We start from the raw sequence: 14,981 nt of genomic DNA on the forward strand, positions 1-14,981 counted from the left end.
AGAAATTACACAAGTCACACAAACTCTGTGTCCTTCCCTGTGCATTTTCAGAAGGGCATTTGTGTAATATTTATGCATAACGTAAAAGATTCAGCGTTATACCATGTAAAAGACTTCCACGCATTTGTGATTGAACTGAAGCTAGTGCGTGTGTGTGTGTGCATCCACAGTTGTTCAGGATTGAAATGTTCTGCAACAGCGCGGTGATGACCTCCAGTGTAGCGCCCAGGGGACCCTTCAGAACACATTTGGTGTCCGCTCTCCACTGCTGCTGTGGCCGTCCCCTCTTATCTGTCACGCCGGCGCCCGTGTCTCTCCCTATCACTGTCTTCTCCTCCAGCCCGCTCTGTAATCACACCATTCTCCTCTATCGTACCTTTTTTTCCCATTGTTTATCCTACTTTTGGAATTAGATAAATATTAAATATGATTCATTTTTAAGTAAATTCCTAATATGCCATTTTATTTCAGTAAAAATGTATTTCAAGTGTCAAGTGTATTTTTCTTTTGATGGTTTTAGATAGTTCGCCCAAAACTGAAAATAGTAGAAAATGTAGAACACACACACACACACAAAAAAAAGGATGTCGGTAACCAAACTGCTGACAGCAGTCACTGACTTCCACATTTTTTTATTTTTATTTTCTCCATACTGTCAATGGTTTGGTTTCAACAGAAAAAAGAAACTCATTTACCCACAACTTGAGGATGAGTAAATGATGACAGATTTTTATTTTTATTTTTGAGGGATCTCTTATATCTTAGATCTATTATCTCTATAACAACTCTGACACAATATGATTCACATCAATGAGACACACACATAATGACATGGGGGTGGTCTATTTTGATTCAGGCCAGTAAATAACCACCTAGCAACCATAATTTGGAAACCTTTAGCAATGGCATAGCAACCAATAACACCAGCACCTTACACCTTGCTGACAACTTTAGCACCGACAAGCACCAAACCAGAACATCCTTCAATTTCTCACTTTCTTTCTCAATCCCCATTTTCCTCATTTCATCCCGTCCTTTTCTTCTCTTTCATTCTACTTCCAGTCTCAGTATACCAATTACTAATAAAAAAATGCCTCAAGAAGACCTTAGTGCCATCATATGTGTCCTTTGATACCCTGAATAGCCCAGAATGCTCAGCACCCCCCCCACCCCAGTCCACCGAGGCAGTGCACCCTGGGCATCGCCAGCTATTAATCCACCACAGCTAAAGTCCGGTGACATGTTTTCCTTTCCCAGCTTTCGCTGCCTAATTACTGAACAAATTGCCACATTTATCTCTCTGTTTTTTGCTGCATAATTCCTCCATTTTTAACTGTAACTCACAACTTGCTCACACACTGTGTCCAGCATTGTTGGTGGTGTCGGTATTGTTCGCATTTACATACACATGCGTTCATGGGAATTTGCTGGGTGATGAATGATGGGATATTTTGCCGTGCTAATTGGCATATAAGTGTGGCGCATGCGGCAAGGCACTGAATTATAATGCTGCACAAGGGAGTTCAAGCAGAAGGTTACATGGGTCATCTTGGAGTGGACCTGACACAAGGGCGCAGGAACAATCTGGAACAACGCATTAGAAACCTTATCAGCTTGTCTCATAAATATTAATTAGGTGATGTAATCAGTGATAGGTTGATAGGTCAAGCCAATTAATCAGCATTAGCTTGCTGTGTACACTTGGCCTAAGTGTGTAAGTTCTAAAATCTGCCAACAGCCATTTCAATTTCAACTAACTAACTAACTAACTAACTAACTAACTAACTAACTAACTAACTAACTATTTTTATGTATGCATGTATTTGTTTAATTAAGATGATTCTGAGTTGAGTTGTCTGAAATAAGGGTTAATTTGAACTTTATTTTTCTGTATATAAATTGTAGTATGCATAAAGTATTATTAAAATCATATTGTGATTGTTATCCTAATAATAAATGATTATTATTATTGTTATTGTTTGCTGTATTATCGTTTCCTCATTATTATTATCATTATTATTATTATTATTATTTTTATTATTATTTAGTGCTGTCTAATGATTAATCACATCCGAAATAAAAGTTATTGTTTATATATGCGTGTGTACTGTGTATATTTGTTATGTATATATAAATACACAAACATACATGTATATATTTTAAAATAATTACATGTTTAAATGTATATGGGAAGTTCTCGGGCCCTGCTGTAAAAAGTTATAAGTCAAAAATGTTTGCTTAAAAAATAAATATATTTACATGTGTATATATATATATATATATATACAGTAAACACGCATATATTATGTAAACAGAAGCTTTTATTTTGGATGTTATTAATCGTTTGACAGCACTATTATTATTATTATTGTTATTATTATTATTATTGAGGAAAATATTTATCCAAATCACACATCCACAACTAAACTTCTAGGGCTAAAAATATGTGTGCAACTGTAAATGTATAACTGTATAATATGTGTAGGGGTGTATAATTATTAATAAAACTTAAAATGATTAATGAGGGTTTCTACGCTCTTGACCTCACACAAACACCAGCATTGTCCACAGAAAGGTTTATAAAACAGACCTGAGACTGTCTTGTCAACATATTCATTTGGTAGGCAAAGCAATGATGTCATTTTTTGCCAACACACTTTGCATCCAAACCTGTAGCACCAGTACAACAATAGCATCACAAGACCCATACTGACAAACAAGTCTCGATCTCACTGTATATCTCTTTCACTGTTCTTTAAAACCGGTATACTGGTAAGGTAAACATTCAGAAGTACACAAAGCATAGCTTATTTTCTCATGTTTGATCTTGTTTGAAGGGTTATCAATGGCACAGTGAGTTCTGAATAGAGCCATTGTAAACGGCTTTACTTATCTTGATTGAGTGCTAACCACCAATGAATGAAAAAGTAGTTTACGGAAGGAAATTATTATCTTATCAGTCATAACACATCTATGCTGTCATGTATTATTACAGTACTCTTCAAACATAAGTCATCTTTTATTTAGTTTAATGATGCCAATATACACAACCAGTCAAATGATACACTGATCCTCATGATCTTGAAAACCTTAAAAACCTTTTGATCTAAAGGCGTATGAAAAAAAAAAAGAAATACAAAAGATCTAAAGGCTTATTTAAAAAATAAAATAAATTAAATTAAATTGTGCTTTTTGGATGGATTGGATAGTAAAGGAAATCAGGCAACATCATGTGAACTCCACTAAACACACGCACATATATATATACTGTACCATTATTTCAAAATGTGTAAAAAAAAAAAAAAAAAAAGACATGGGCACCAGACAGAGCATTGGACATTAATATATGTAGGTATATGACACTATATGGCCTGAGGTCATTTAAATATTCAGGTGCAAAACAATGAAATATGCAAGGTATTAACAGTTTGTGAGGGTTTAAAAATAAGGGTGCAGAGAAACTTGTTTTAGATTTTAGATGTTTTTAGATAAGATGATTTAAATGTATAAGAAATTGTTTGATCTGTTTGTTATGTGTTTAAGTGTGAAATTGTATTTATTTATTTTTTATTATGATTTTTTTGACTAGAATTTTCTTCTTTTCTCTTTTAAAAGCAAGGATCACAATGGAAATAAGTTAATGCAATTTTATTGTGTTATCCTTGACAAGAAAGTTGTAACAGTGTATTGCTACTTTTTGTGTCAAATAAACTCAAACTCAGTGTAAAATAAAATAAAATAAAATATAAAATAAAATAAAATAGCAAGAACTATTTCAAATCTAACAATAAATTAGCAAACAAACCAGTTGGCTTTTTGTTCGTTCTCCTAATGTATTTCACTCAAATACATAACTCATTCATCTGATTAAATTAATAAGCTGAGACAACAAACTGATTATTAGTAATGTGGATTAGTATGGCAGGCAAGAATAACTCACAGTTTCCACTGGTAGATGGTGACAGCTGGGTTGGCGTCTGCATTGCACGTCAGCTTTACGTCTTGACGATTGAGATACCAGTTCCCATCAAATCCCTCGATTTTTACCTCTGGCTCATCTATATAAAAGCAAAAAAAAATGTCTTCAGGCAGGGGCTCAGATGGCTTTTCTGGGTCACATGACTTGACGATGGGTGCTTGTCATAATACTGATTAATAGTCTGGGCTCATTGCTAAAAGGTCAAGAGTTTATATCTTAAGCGATTGGGAGGAGAGCCAACAAGTGAAGGGTTACTGAGACTACAACCACCACTGTGCCCTTTAGCTACCCACTTATCCACAAGCTGCTCCAGGGCAACTATTTCTGAAATTAGCCTGATTGGATAAGAACCTCTGCTAAATGCCAAATTTCAATTCATTACAGCACAATTTTTCTATTAATGATGATATTAAAATGCACTGCATACTGGATGGTATCGGTCAGCAATTTCTATGTCTCTTCAGATTTATTCTTAATTGCTTTCATGAGCATGTATAAGGCCGAGCAAATTCAATTTGGAAATGTTATACCAAAGGGTAACTTGATTAACAAAACACTCAAAGTAAATCAAGAATCAGGACGAGTGGTTCTCTGTGAACTTACCATTGCTCTAAACACGGCCTTTCACACAAACGAGCACACCGTAAGAACAATATATTCTATAGCGTAGCGTGGGAGAATGGGAGGATTTCCTCTATCAGTGTGCTGTATGGGGGCTGCAATACTGCTCTAAACTGCCCTAAACAATAGATGATAACAACAGCGGCTGACACAGGCCAGTGACACATCTCTTCCTGCTCCAAACCTCCTCCGCAGAACTTGCGTAACAGTACAGCATTAATGCTAACATCTTATTACATTTGTATGTATCGTTTAGACATTCTTTGACATTCCAGTGGGGTTTTATATAAATATGTCACTAATTGTGTGTGTGTGTGTGTGTATATATATATATATATATATATATATATATATATATATATATATATATATATATACATGTATAAATCTATTTTAATATATTTTTAATTTTATTTATTACTCTGATGGCAAAGCTGATTTTTTGGCAGTCTTTAGTGTCACATTTTATATTAAATTATATTAAAATATACATGTTAAATTATATTAAAATGATTCTAATATGCTGATTGTGTGCTCAATTTTTAATAATGGTTCTTGATATCAATTCTGAAAACTGTTTTTGCTGCGTAATACTGTTTGCAAAAACTGATTTCAACGTTGACAATAATAAGAAATGTTTCTTAAGCAGTAAATCAGTATATTAAAATGATTTCCGAAGGTGTCATGTGACACCTGTAGAATAAATTCAATATTTGATTTATTTAGTTTTTTACATATATTAAAGCAGAAAACAGTTCTTTGTAATTGTAATAATATTTCACAATATTGCTGTTGTACTGTATTTTTTTGTTTGTTATCAAATAGATGCTTAAATCCTTGTTGAGCATAAGAGACTTCATTCAAAAACATTTAACATTATTCCAAACTTTTTACTGGTAGAATATTTTATTACATATCAGTAACATGTAATTTCTTCTTTTAATGTTGGGGTTTGAAAGACGGGAAGAAAAACTTACACTGAACATTGAGTATGACGCTGTCAATAAAGCGGTCTGTATGGTAGGTGACGATGCAGGTCAGTTTTTGACGGTGGGTCTCGCGGCTGGGCAACACAATGTAGTTGCTGCGCACAGTCACGGTGCCATTTGGATTGCGCGTTTCCTGAAACGTGGCTTCACCCTTCAGAGTGGTGTCCCATTTGATGATGCTGGGAGGTTTGCCGTTAGCCGACATGCAGGTGGCCACAGGGATCTTGCGTTTCGGTGTCCTTGCCACGATGGTGGCTGAAGTCAAGGTCATCTGGGTCACTGGCCGTGCTGAAAGAAAGAAGTATACAGTAAAAAAAAAAAAAAGAAAAAAGAAACACTGTAATATACTAAAGTACTGTGTGAACAGGAGTGACAAATGTGCCCTTGAGATGTAGTGAAGTAAAAAAAATAAAAATAAAAATCTTTCCTTTTTCTCACTGATCCAGTGCCTCTAACTCTAATCTTGCCATTCAGTCTTTTTTTTTTTTTCCCGTCAGTATAAATCAAGCAGTTCACTAATTTATTTTTCCCCTAACCCGTGTTCAAAGCGAAAGCTTCAGTCAAGCACTCATACAGATGTAGTGCCGCAGTGCCCAAAGTCATCCAATCTCCATCCTTTATGGGCTGCCAATTAGCAATTAACTGGCCCGCATCAAAAGAGAACATGTGTGTTTATGTGAGTGCATGTCAAAGAGTGCTGATAGCAGGACTGAGGTTTGTGTCGAGGGTTGATATGACATGAAGAGGCTCTTTGAAAGCACTGAGCTGGTTATCTCCATTCAGGTGCCAGCGTTCTCCGAGGACGCATGTGAACGTGAGATACAAAATGGGCTTGGGAGTTAACAATCCACACAAGTAAAAAATAATTAAATAAATAACTGTGCTTGAGCCAAGCAGCTCCCTTTGCTGGCTTAATGGAAAACATATCAACACTTCATTTCTAATTAGAGCTGCAATCAGTGGGAGCATAACCCACCTCTCTAACGAGATACTCTTCTCTTGCACTCCAACACACACTCGCACATACATCATGTTGCTCTTCTTAACCTGTGCAGCTAATAACTATAACTAAACCTGAATACACACAACAAAATTGATAAAACTATAACTAAAATTAAAATGAAAACAGCAAATACAAAAATAAAACTGATTCAAAATATTAACAAAATATATAATAGTATATCAATGTAACTACATTATTTACATAATTGCAACGGATACTACATTATATACATCATTTAACAACACAAGTAAGTATACTTTGTGTTTAATAGTTAAATGAAATGTGGGTATACAAATAAAAAATGGCATATTTATTAGCAAGTGTTATTTCTTTCTTTCTTTCTTTCTTTCTTTCTTTCTTTCTTTCTTTCTTTCTGTCTTTTAATTTTACATTTTTTTTTTTTTTCACAAATTATATGCTTTTCATCAACACCATTTTGGGAATCCCTGATCTATTGTATAGCTTCAGAAGATCTGGATATGTTCTACCTTTACGGTGTTAATGGTCTTTTTGGATATAAAACACCATCTATTTTGTTGTCAAAGAGCAGCTTGGACATTCTGCTTAACCTCTGATTTTGTGTTTCAAGGACGTAAGAAAATAAAATAAAATTTTGGATTCCTTTAATAAAATGCTAGCTTATCTTCACCTGTGTGTGTAGCAAAAACATGTATGAATATATTATATCTGCAGGTCGAGGCTAGGGTGTAGCTCTTTCTGTTGTAGTGAGCACTGATCAATATATTTCAAGCATAGTGAAGCTTTTAACCAAGCACATCACAGACCTGGAGTGGTCAAGGACAAAGATGATTTTTTTCTGAAGGGCTTACAGGTTTATGAATAAAATATTGCTGAAACACCATCCATTCACACCTTACTATCTGCTAACCATGACGACACCTTTAATCAAAAATCTCTCACCATGTCAGTGCTAAGAGTGTGGAGAATATTCGAGAAAATGACACCTATTTCTGTGCTGTCCTCCATGGTGTAATATGTGTGCAGAGACCTTGCTGCTCAGTGCAAACCAGTGTTTTGGCACTGAACTAATTTTTTTTTTTTTTTTAACTGATCATAATTTACTGTTTATTTATTACATTCAATGCATTTTTTTATATAAAAATCTTACATAAATTGTACCATTTAATGTGAATAACTCTATGCATAGCTATTCGTACACAAATTATTTGTGAATGAGGTCCACTGTCACATTAATTTGACAATTTCAGAATTATTTTATGAATGACACACATAGAAATGTATTCTGCTCATGTTTCATGAAAGAGGCCCATTGATGCTCTGTTTGTGAATGTGTTCTTTTTACAGGAGAACAGAACTTTATATGTATGGTCTCAGCTGCCAGTATGGTGGTCTTACCAAAGACGGTGAGGTTGACCATATTCTCCCTGTTGCCTGCTGGGAAGGTGGTGTACTCGCAGATGTAGGCTGCCTCATCAGAGAGCCGTAGGTTGCTGAACACAATGGTGGTATCCTCAAGAGTAGAAGGGGCACTCTGAGTAGAAGTTCTCTGGCGGACAGCGGGATGCTTGAAGCTCACACGGTCTTTGAAAGGGGGCAGTACTGATACTCCCAAGTCTGGATTAGCGGTGGCAACGTTTTGTTTGGTGCCATTTATCAGCTTTTGCCAGGTGACCTGAGAGATCTTCACTGGTGGCTTACCGTTGATGAAGACACATCGCAGTTCGACCGTGTCACCCACAAATCCGGACTTACTGGGGTCCGTCTGCACCGACTGCCCATTACCCGCTGCAGAAAGACAAGAAGAGGGACATTACAAACAAGTCAACCAATCTGTACTGAGAATGATTGTTAATGCACTAAATTTACTAATACTTTGGTAATTTACCAATATTAAAACCAATTTTCTTTCAAGGTGACAGTCACCAATTTCATGTGTAAATTATGCATAATTACACATAACTAACCGTAAACCAAACTCTAACCCTAGAGTAAGTATTTGTATTTTATATATGATTGTATAAATTGGTTCCTCTGGCTCAGTGGTAGAGCATTGCGTTAGCAGTGCAAAAGGTTGTGGGTTCAATTCCCAGGGAACACACATACTGGTTAAAAAAAAAATAAAAATAAAAAATCTAAAGGTATAGCCTGAATGCTCTATAAGTCGCTTTGGATAAAAGTGTCTGCTAAATGCATAAATGTTAATGTATTTAAATGTTACCTAGTACTGTGTAATTACATTGTAACAACAATGTCACACACACACACACATATATATATATATATACTACTGTGTAATTACATTGTAAAAACAATGTTATATATATATAAATTAATCTTGCCATGTGTTTTTGGTATTTATTTCGAATATGCATCACAAAAACTATCAACCCTAACAGAAGTCACAACAGCTCATTGACTCGACTCATGCTTGGCTTTCATGCTACAGTCGAGTGCGTCAAAACAGCCAGCATGCCAGTTCATAAAGAGTACTTCAAACGCCACCTTCGTCGACAAACAGAACTAATTACATGCATGGCAGTGGTGTTTACAGGCAGCATTAGGTCTTCAAGAGCTCTGGATGAAGACTTTCCCCGAATGTGTAATGATGGAGGAATCCCCCCGACTCTGATCCTAACTGCCAACCCTCCCACACCACTCCATCCTAATTATTTCTCATTGGTAAACATCTCAGTGACAGCTTCAAGCACCTATTAATGGAAACAATGTGAGATCCAGTCTGAGTGTGCCCACAATGATGGCACTTGAATTAAGCTACAATAAACCAGGCAGGCAATTAGCAGTAAACAAATGGGTTTTCTATTTTTTCCCTGCAACGGCTTTCAGGAGTTCGAAGGTATCTGTCACGTAGAAGATGAATCCATTGCCCCCAGTTAAAACAATAGTGGTTTTGTCTCTCAACCCTGAATACGGCAGGCCCCACAGTCAAATGCCTCTTGTTTTGGCAGGCCCTTGGCCTTTTGTCTCCCTGGTGACCTTCTTTTACCCCCTCCAGCTGAGAATGATGTGTCAACACTCGAACCCCTCCTTCTCACCCCTTCCTTTTCTCTAAAGTCTCGGTTTCTTGCACGTGCTATTACTCATACTTTTGTTTAACTACCCCCTTTACTTCACCCCTGCGTTTCATTCATATTTTCTTTGTCTTCACTTCCTTAACACCTGACCAGACAACCGGCTCTTCTTACATTTCGACCCTGCTTATGCTTCCTCGGAAGGGCTATGCATCCAAGAGCAATGTCAGTTCCTGTTTAGCTCTACAGAGGCCATTCATAACAGAAGCTTTCCTGACCCATGAATAACTCTGAGGCAAATGTGTCCCTTGAGGGTCCATGAGTTCTGTTGTCTTTAACAAACCTGTCGTAAGAGACCCCGAGTACATATATTTCTCCTCGCCTTTAGGTGCTGTGATGTCTTGTTGGACTTGCTTCCTGCACATACATATACTACACCACATACCTTCACCTCCCTCTTTCCCCCTCTCCCTCTCTCTCTCTCTCTCTCTCTCTCTCTCTCTCTCGCTTATTTATGACTGGCAAAACAGGTAATTACCTCCTACGGAGAGACCTTAGCAAAGAGGAAGTAACTCTGAACTACTGTGCTTAATCACGCCACTCATAAAAGTAGGAAATACTGCAGGGGAAAACAGAACCGAGGGAAACTGTGGGTCATTTGACCAAATGCGTACCATTTGCATTCCTCATGTAAATATTTATAAAACTTTGCTACAGTAATGACATAATCAACCTTTTCTTATAAGTGAACTTTCAAACACAACATAAACTTTTATACTTCATCATATACATTTTGTTCATTTGTCATCTTAAAATGTGTTTGTATAGTAAATAACAGATCATTAAGAAGTGGATGTTTGTAGAAACACCAGTAATTTTCTTTCTAAAAAGAACATTGTAGTTTCATGACCTGAGTACCTGCAATGTTTGAGATTTAGATTTCAGATTGAGATTTGTTTACACATTTGTTTGATAGAATGTTTAATATAACATAACATCATACAATCTTTTAATCTTTTAACAATATTTTAAATGTATTACTTTTTAAACTGTAAATGGTGCCAGTTTCATGGAATGGCCCATATAAGTCTAAATATTGACATAAACAATATTTAAATGGTACCTTTTGAAAAGGAGACAATAATGGGCAATTCTGAAGAGTTTTAGGTGAATTTCTGATTGGGGATCTGATGAGTATTTTTTAAACCATTTTAAGAATAGTTGAAATACTGGTTTGAGCTGAGGCCTGTGGGTGACATCAGTCATGAGAGTTCAACAAGTATGGGCAAGTGTTTAAATGCTACATTCAGGACTTACAGGTATTTGAAAGATAATCTGGGAAAAGTTCAACTTGAGAAGACACTGATTAGTCTAAAAGTAAACTAGATCTCATGACCAGCGGGGTTGAAACTGGCCACACATTTAGAGAGAAAGCGAAAGAAGGCAGCAACATATGCACTGTTCATTCAATGCACACAGAAATATGTCTTGTGTTTGCAAGTGTATGAAAGCTGGAAAAAAAAAAAGACAGTTCAAAGTTGCTAAGGCAGAAACCTGAAACCAAGACACTCAAGATTTCAGAGAACGCATGGTACTGACCTTGAATCGAAAGAAATAAACTCTTATCACTGAGTAACTTTCTTCTTTCTCATGCAGTGTTACACTAGAAGTTTCAGGTTTGTTTTGCAAGAACATGAAAGTTAAATAATTTTGCCATGAATTCAGCAGTGCTAGCCACCTACAAATGGTTTAAAGTAGATACTGTATTTACACTTTATTCAGAGTGAAGCCCATGCAAAAGTTGCCATCACAATGGTGTTACTGGTGCTTACTTATAAGTCATAAGAGACCCTCTAGCCCAACGTATGATAATCAATTTTGATGCTATCCTTATCCAACATCACTTATACAGGAGGGAACCAGCTGGTGATGTGTCAGTTTTTTAACAGATGCACACCAAACCCTTCACTTTCTCATTTACCCAAGCATGTTCCGATGAGATATTTTTGACCAGATTTATTTTTTTAAGAGGGTGTTGTGAAACGAAAGATTGATTGACTAATTGAGTTTGACAGAAAGACAGCAGGCAACTTCTGTACAGCTACCTTGGGGAACACCTGTGTCCTTGTACCCCTTGGTTTGACCCTGTTTCCACTGGCATTTGCTACTGTGACAGGGTTGAAACAGAGGAAATGTCTCGTGAAGTACCAATGCGATTTACAGCTTGCCAGCGTCAGTTAGAAAAACAATCCAATCTAGTGGGGAAAGCGTCTGAAATATAGGCCAAGTTCACTTCAGCTGCATGGAGATGTTGTTAGTGGGGGAACAGGAGAAGTAGCAGGGAGACTATATTCTGCTAACTCCCTCCTCTGAGTCATCCACTTAGACCACCACAAATAAAGATCAGTCTTCGCTTTTGAGGGAGTTGTGAGAGAGGGGTAATTATATGGCTCCAGAACCCAAATCCTCACACTGAGGAACCCAAAGCCTCTGGGTCCCCCGACCCCATTTCCACCTCCTTTTCCTCAACCTCGGGGCTGAAGGGGTCTTCCAAAGAAAGTAGGAGATAGAGAGTAATTATAGCCGGTACATTAGAGATGAACAATGGAGGGCAATCAGAGGGAAAACTTGAGAATATAAGCACTTCTGTACACAATAAAAGAAGTTAAGTTGCTATGAAACAGAAGCAAGGGCAAACAGACTGAGAGAGAGTGTTGTCGTTGGCACAATGGTGCCCTCAAAAGCAGAACAAAAAAATTTAAGTAAGACGAACACTTGCAGACGTCTGAATAACGATGAAAGTGAAGTAATACACCGCAAAACAAATCCCTAGGTCTTAAAGTATCCAGTGGATCTGACAATTACACTCAAGGGTGGTGTTCAGACAACACGGACTGGATTTTCCCAGGTCTCTTTGCTGGACTACATGCAGAAGCTCATAATGTGGAGAGAAGTAATTCCATAGGTATGACCATGAGGCATGTATGAGCAAGTCAGAAAGGCTAAAGCCTTTCACAATCACCATTGTTCAAGGTGTATTAAAAAAAATCTAATTTAGTCACGTTTCATCCACCCATCATGTCTCAGAGAAAGAGCCTAAAACAAGTCCAACGTATGTGTCATTACTCCTTCAACTTTCAGTAATCTGGCAAGACTGTGAGCATGTAGGTGGAAGTCAAGAATGAATGTGGTTTTCCTACTGGAGGGTCTACTCTGAGGCCGACTTTGTTTTGCTAGCCTGACCACTGACCAGTAACCTCCGGAAAAATGAAATATTTAAAATACACACTAAGCCTTATTTACCCTGAGCAAATCCATAAAGCCTTCTTTACGCATTAGCCATACAGTAGGTGGTACACACACCTCAGATGAAATATCCTCTGAACCTACAGGTGTCAGTGGTGAGCAAATATCAGCTGAACCAGCGAAAAAGCAGCAGTAACTTGCCAGTACATTTACCTACCCAGTTAAAAAAAAAGTTCACTGGTAGTTTGTCAAACGGTGATGAGGTTGAAGGTGGCCTTCGAATATTATCTTGGAAAATGGGGGGCCTCCAAGTCAAAAAGGTTCAGAACCACTGTTTTAGTGTATAAAAGGTAACTGCTGTTGTTTCCAGGCCTACTTCTCACAATGGAATCACAGAATCTGCCCTATTCCCTCTCACACGTGGACCATGCGGCTGGGGTTGGGGTGCAACTAGGACGCCTCCTGTAAGACGTAGCATCAGTGCGGAGGCACACTCCAAACAGAGCTACCATTCTCCGGGACGGCAGCCTGACCGGATCTGCATCTCTCCCTGGGCACGAGGCACAACACTGGACCTGCTTCAGGCCTCCCAGAAAAAAAAATGATGGCATTCGGCCCATCTCATTAAGAAACCCACAGAAAGGCTTGTTTAGAGAGTCTACAAAATACGCCCCATTGTGTGTGGGTAATCTAATAGCAATCCAGGTCCTTCAGTTAGGAAAAAAGAAGAGCTCAGCTTCAGTGAGGACACTAATATGTTTATGTGCTAGAGAGTGATGATACGGTGCCTGCCAGCACATCCTGCTCATGCTGTGGGCTTATTACAATGCTGTATCAAGTTAGCAGCTAAAAACAGAGAAGAGACTGCGATGGTGGAGTTCAAGAGTAACTCTAAAATCAATGAGTAGAATGTGATGAATCCTACAGCCGGCTATGCACGTACGACTTGTTCTAGTGTGTTTGTTTTTGAGTGTGTGCGCATTTCTGCAGACATGCTGGGATGTTGAGTCCTGCCTCTACTTCTAAACATGGCTATTTGATTCCTGTTTTACCAGCTTCCCTCATCTACTGTGTCAGCCTTAGCTAATATTTACCTTCAGCAAAAACCTGCTGCAACATATGGTCAGCACTCCAGCTTTCAATTGCGCTCTGCTCTCGTCCCTTTCTCCATTAACGCTTAAACTTTACACACGTTTCCCATGAATATCCTTTTTCCTGATAGACCATCTACCATCTGCTTTATTGAGGTGGTGTGTTTACCTGAACCAACCTGCTATACAGGAAGCTATAAAGATTCAGTATATTCTGTTTGTCAAACAGTTTGGTTCATATCATCAACATACCCTAAGGGTGCCGTAACCAACAGCTCCAGACTGATTAACAGAGATAGTTTAAAGAGGAATCATGCTATTTTTGAAAACTGGATGGGAAATATTGCAACACTCAGAAACAGGGTTATTGTAGTAACAGTAACTTAAACAGAATAAATAAATAAATAAATAATATAGCTGCTTTAATTGACTAAAAAATGCCAAAAGTTTAACTAAATTTAAAATCAAAACATGAAATAAACAAACCTGATTGAACATATTAATAAACCATATAATTGTATCTCAGTGATACTAAAATAACATTGCTCAGAAAAAGAAAGGCACGCACAATATTAAAATGCTGTCAATATACAATATAAAATTAAAATAAACCAATTATTATTCATGTTATGGCTGGTAACCAATAAAATTCTATAATAATTTTTCTACATTTTTTTTTTCTTCTTTTATATATGACTTAATATGTTTATGATTATAATACGAATGCATCATTAAAAATAAAAATAAATAGTTTGAAAGTCACATGTGAGTTTAGGCAGCACAACATTATAATGTATAGCATGAAAGTCCTTACATTATTAACTTTAAGTTAGCTGAAGATATCTGCAAATGCAAATATCAAATTAAATTAGAAGGTTTTACAGCCTGATTTGAGCTAAAGAGGATAACATTTGTGTCAAATTTTAGTGGTGATGCGCAATATGTGTTTTTTTTTTTTTTTTTTTTTTTTAAGCGTAGGCTTAGCAAACAGCTTTCGGCCTTTACTAATTCAAGCAGATAGAAGCAGCTCTTGCATAACTA

General features: G+C 37.0%; 1 protein-coding gene across 5 annotated transcripts in view; it reads right to left on the minus strand.

Moving 5' to 3' along the window:
• The window catches only part of LOC109110339 (nectin-1-like), a 210,045-nt gene that overhangs the window by 142,930 nt on the left and 52,134 nt on the right, over window positions 1–14,981 (minus strand). For all 5 annotated transcript variants that reach the window (XM_042774918.1, XM_042774917.1, XM_042774919.1 and 2 more), the window contains exons 2-4: window positions 7,970–8,359; window positions 5,578–5,877; window positions 3,941–4,058 (exon numbers count right to left, since the gene is read on the minus strand). In XM_042774918.1, coding sequence (XP_042630852.1) covers window positions 3,941–4,058; window positions 5,578–5,877; window positions 7,970–8,359 — 808 coding nt within the window. The remainder of the gene's footprint in view (window positions 1–3,940; window positions 4,059–5,577; window positions 5,878–7,969; window positions 8,360–14,981) is intronic.

Source organism: Cyprinus carpio, chromosome A18 (assembly GCF_018340385.1).
Source record: "Cyprinus carpio isolate SPL01 chromosome A18, ASM1834038v1, whole genome shotgun sequence".
NCBI lineage: Eukaryota > Metazoa > Chordata > Actinopteri > Cypriniformes > Cyprinidae > Cyprinus > Cyprinus carpio.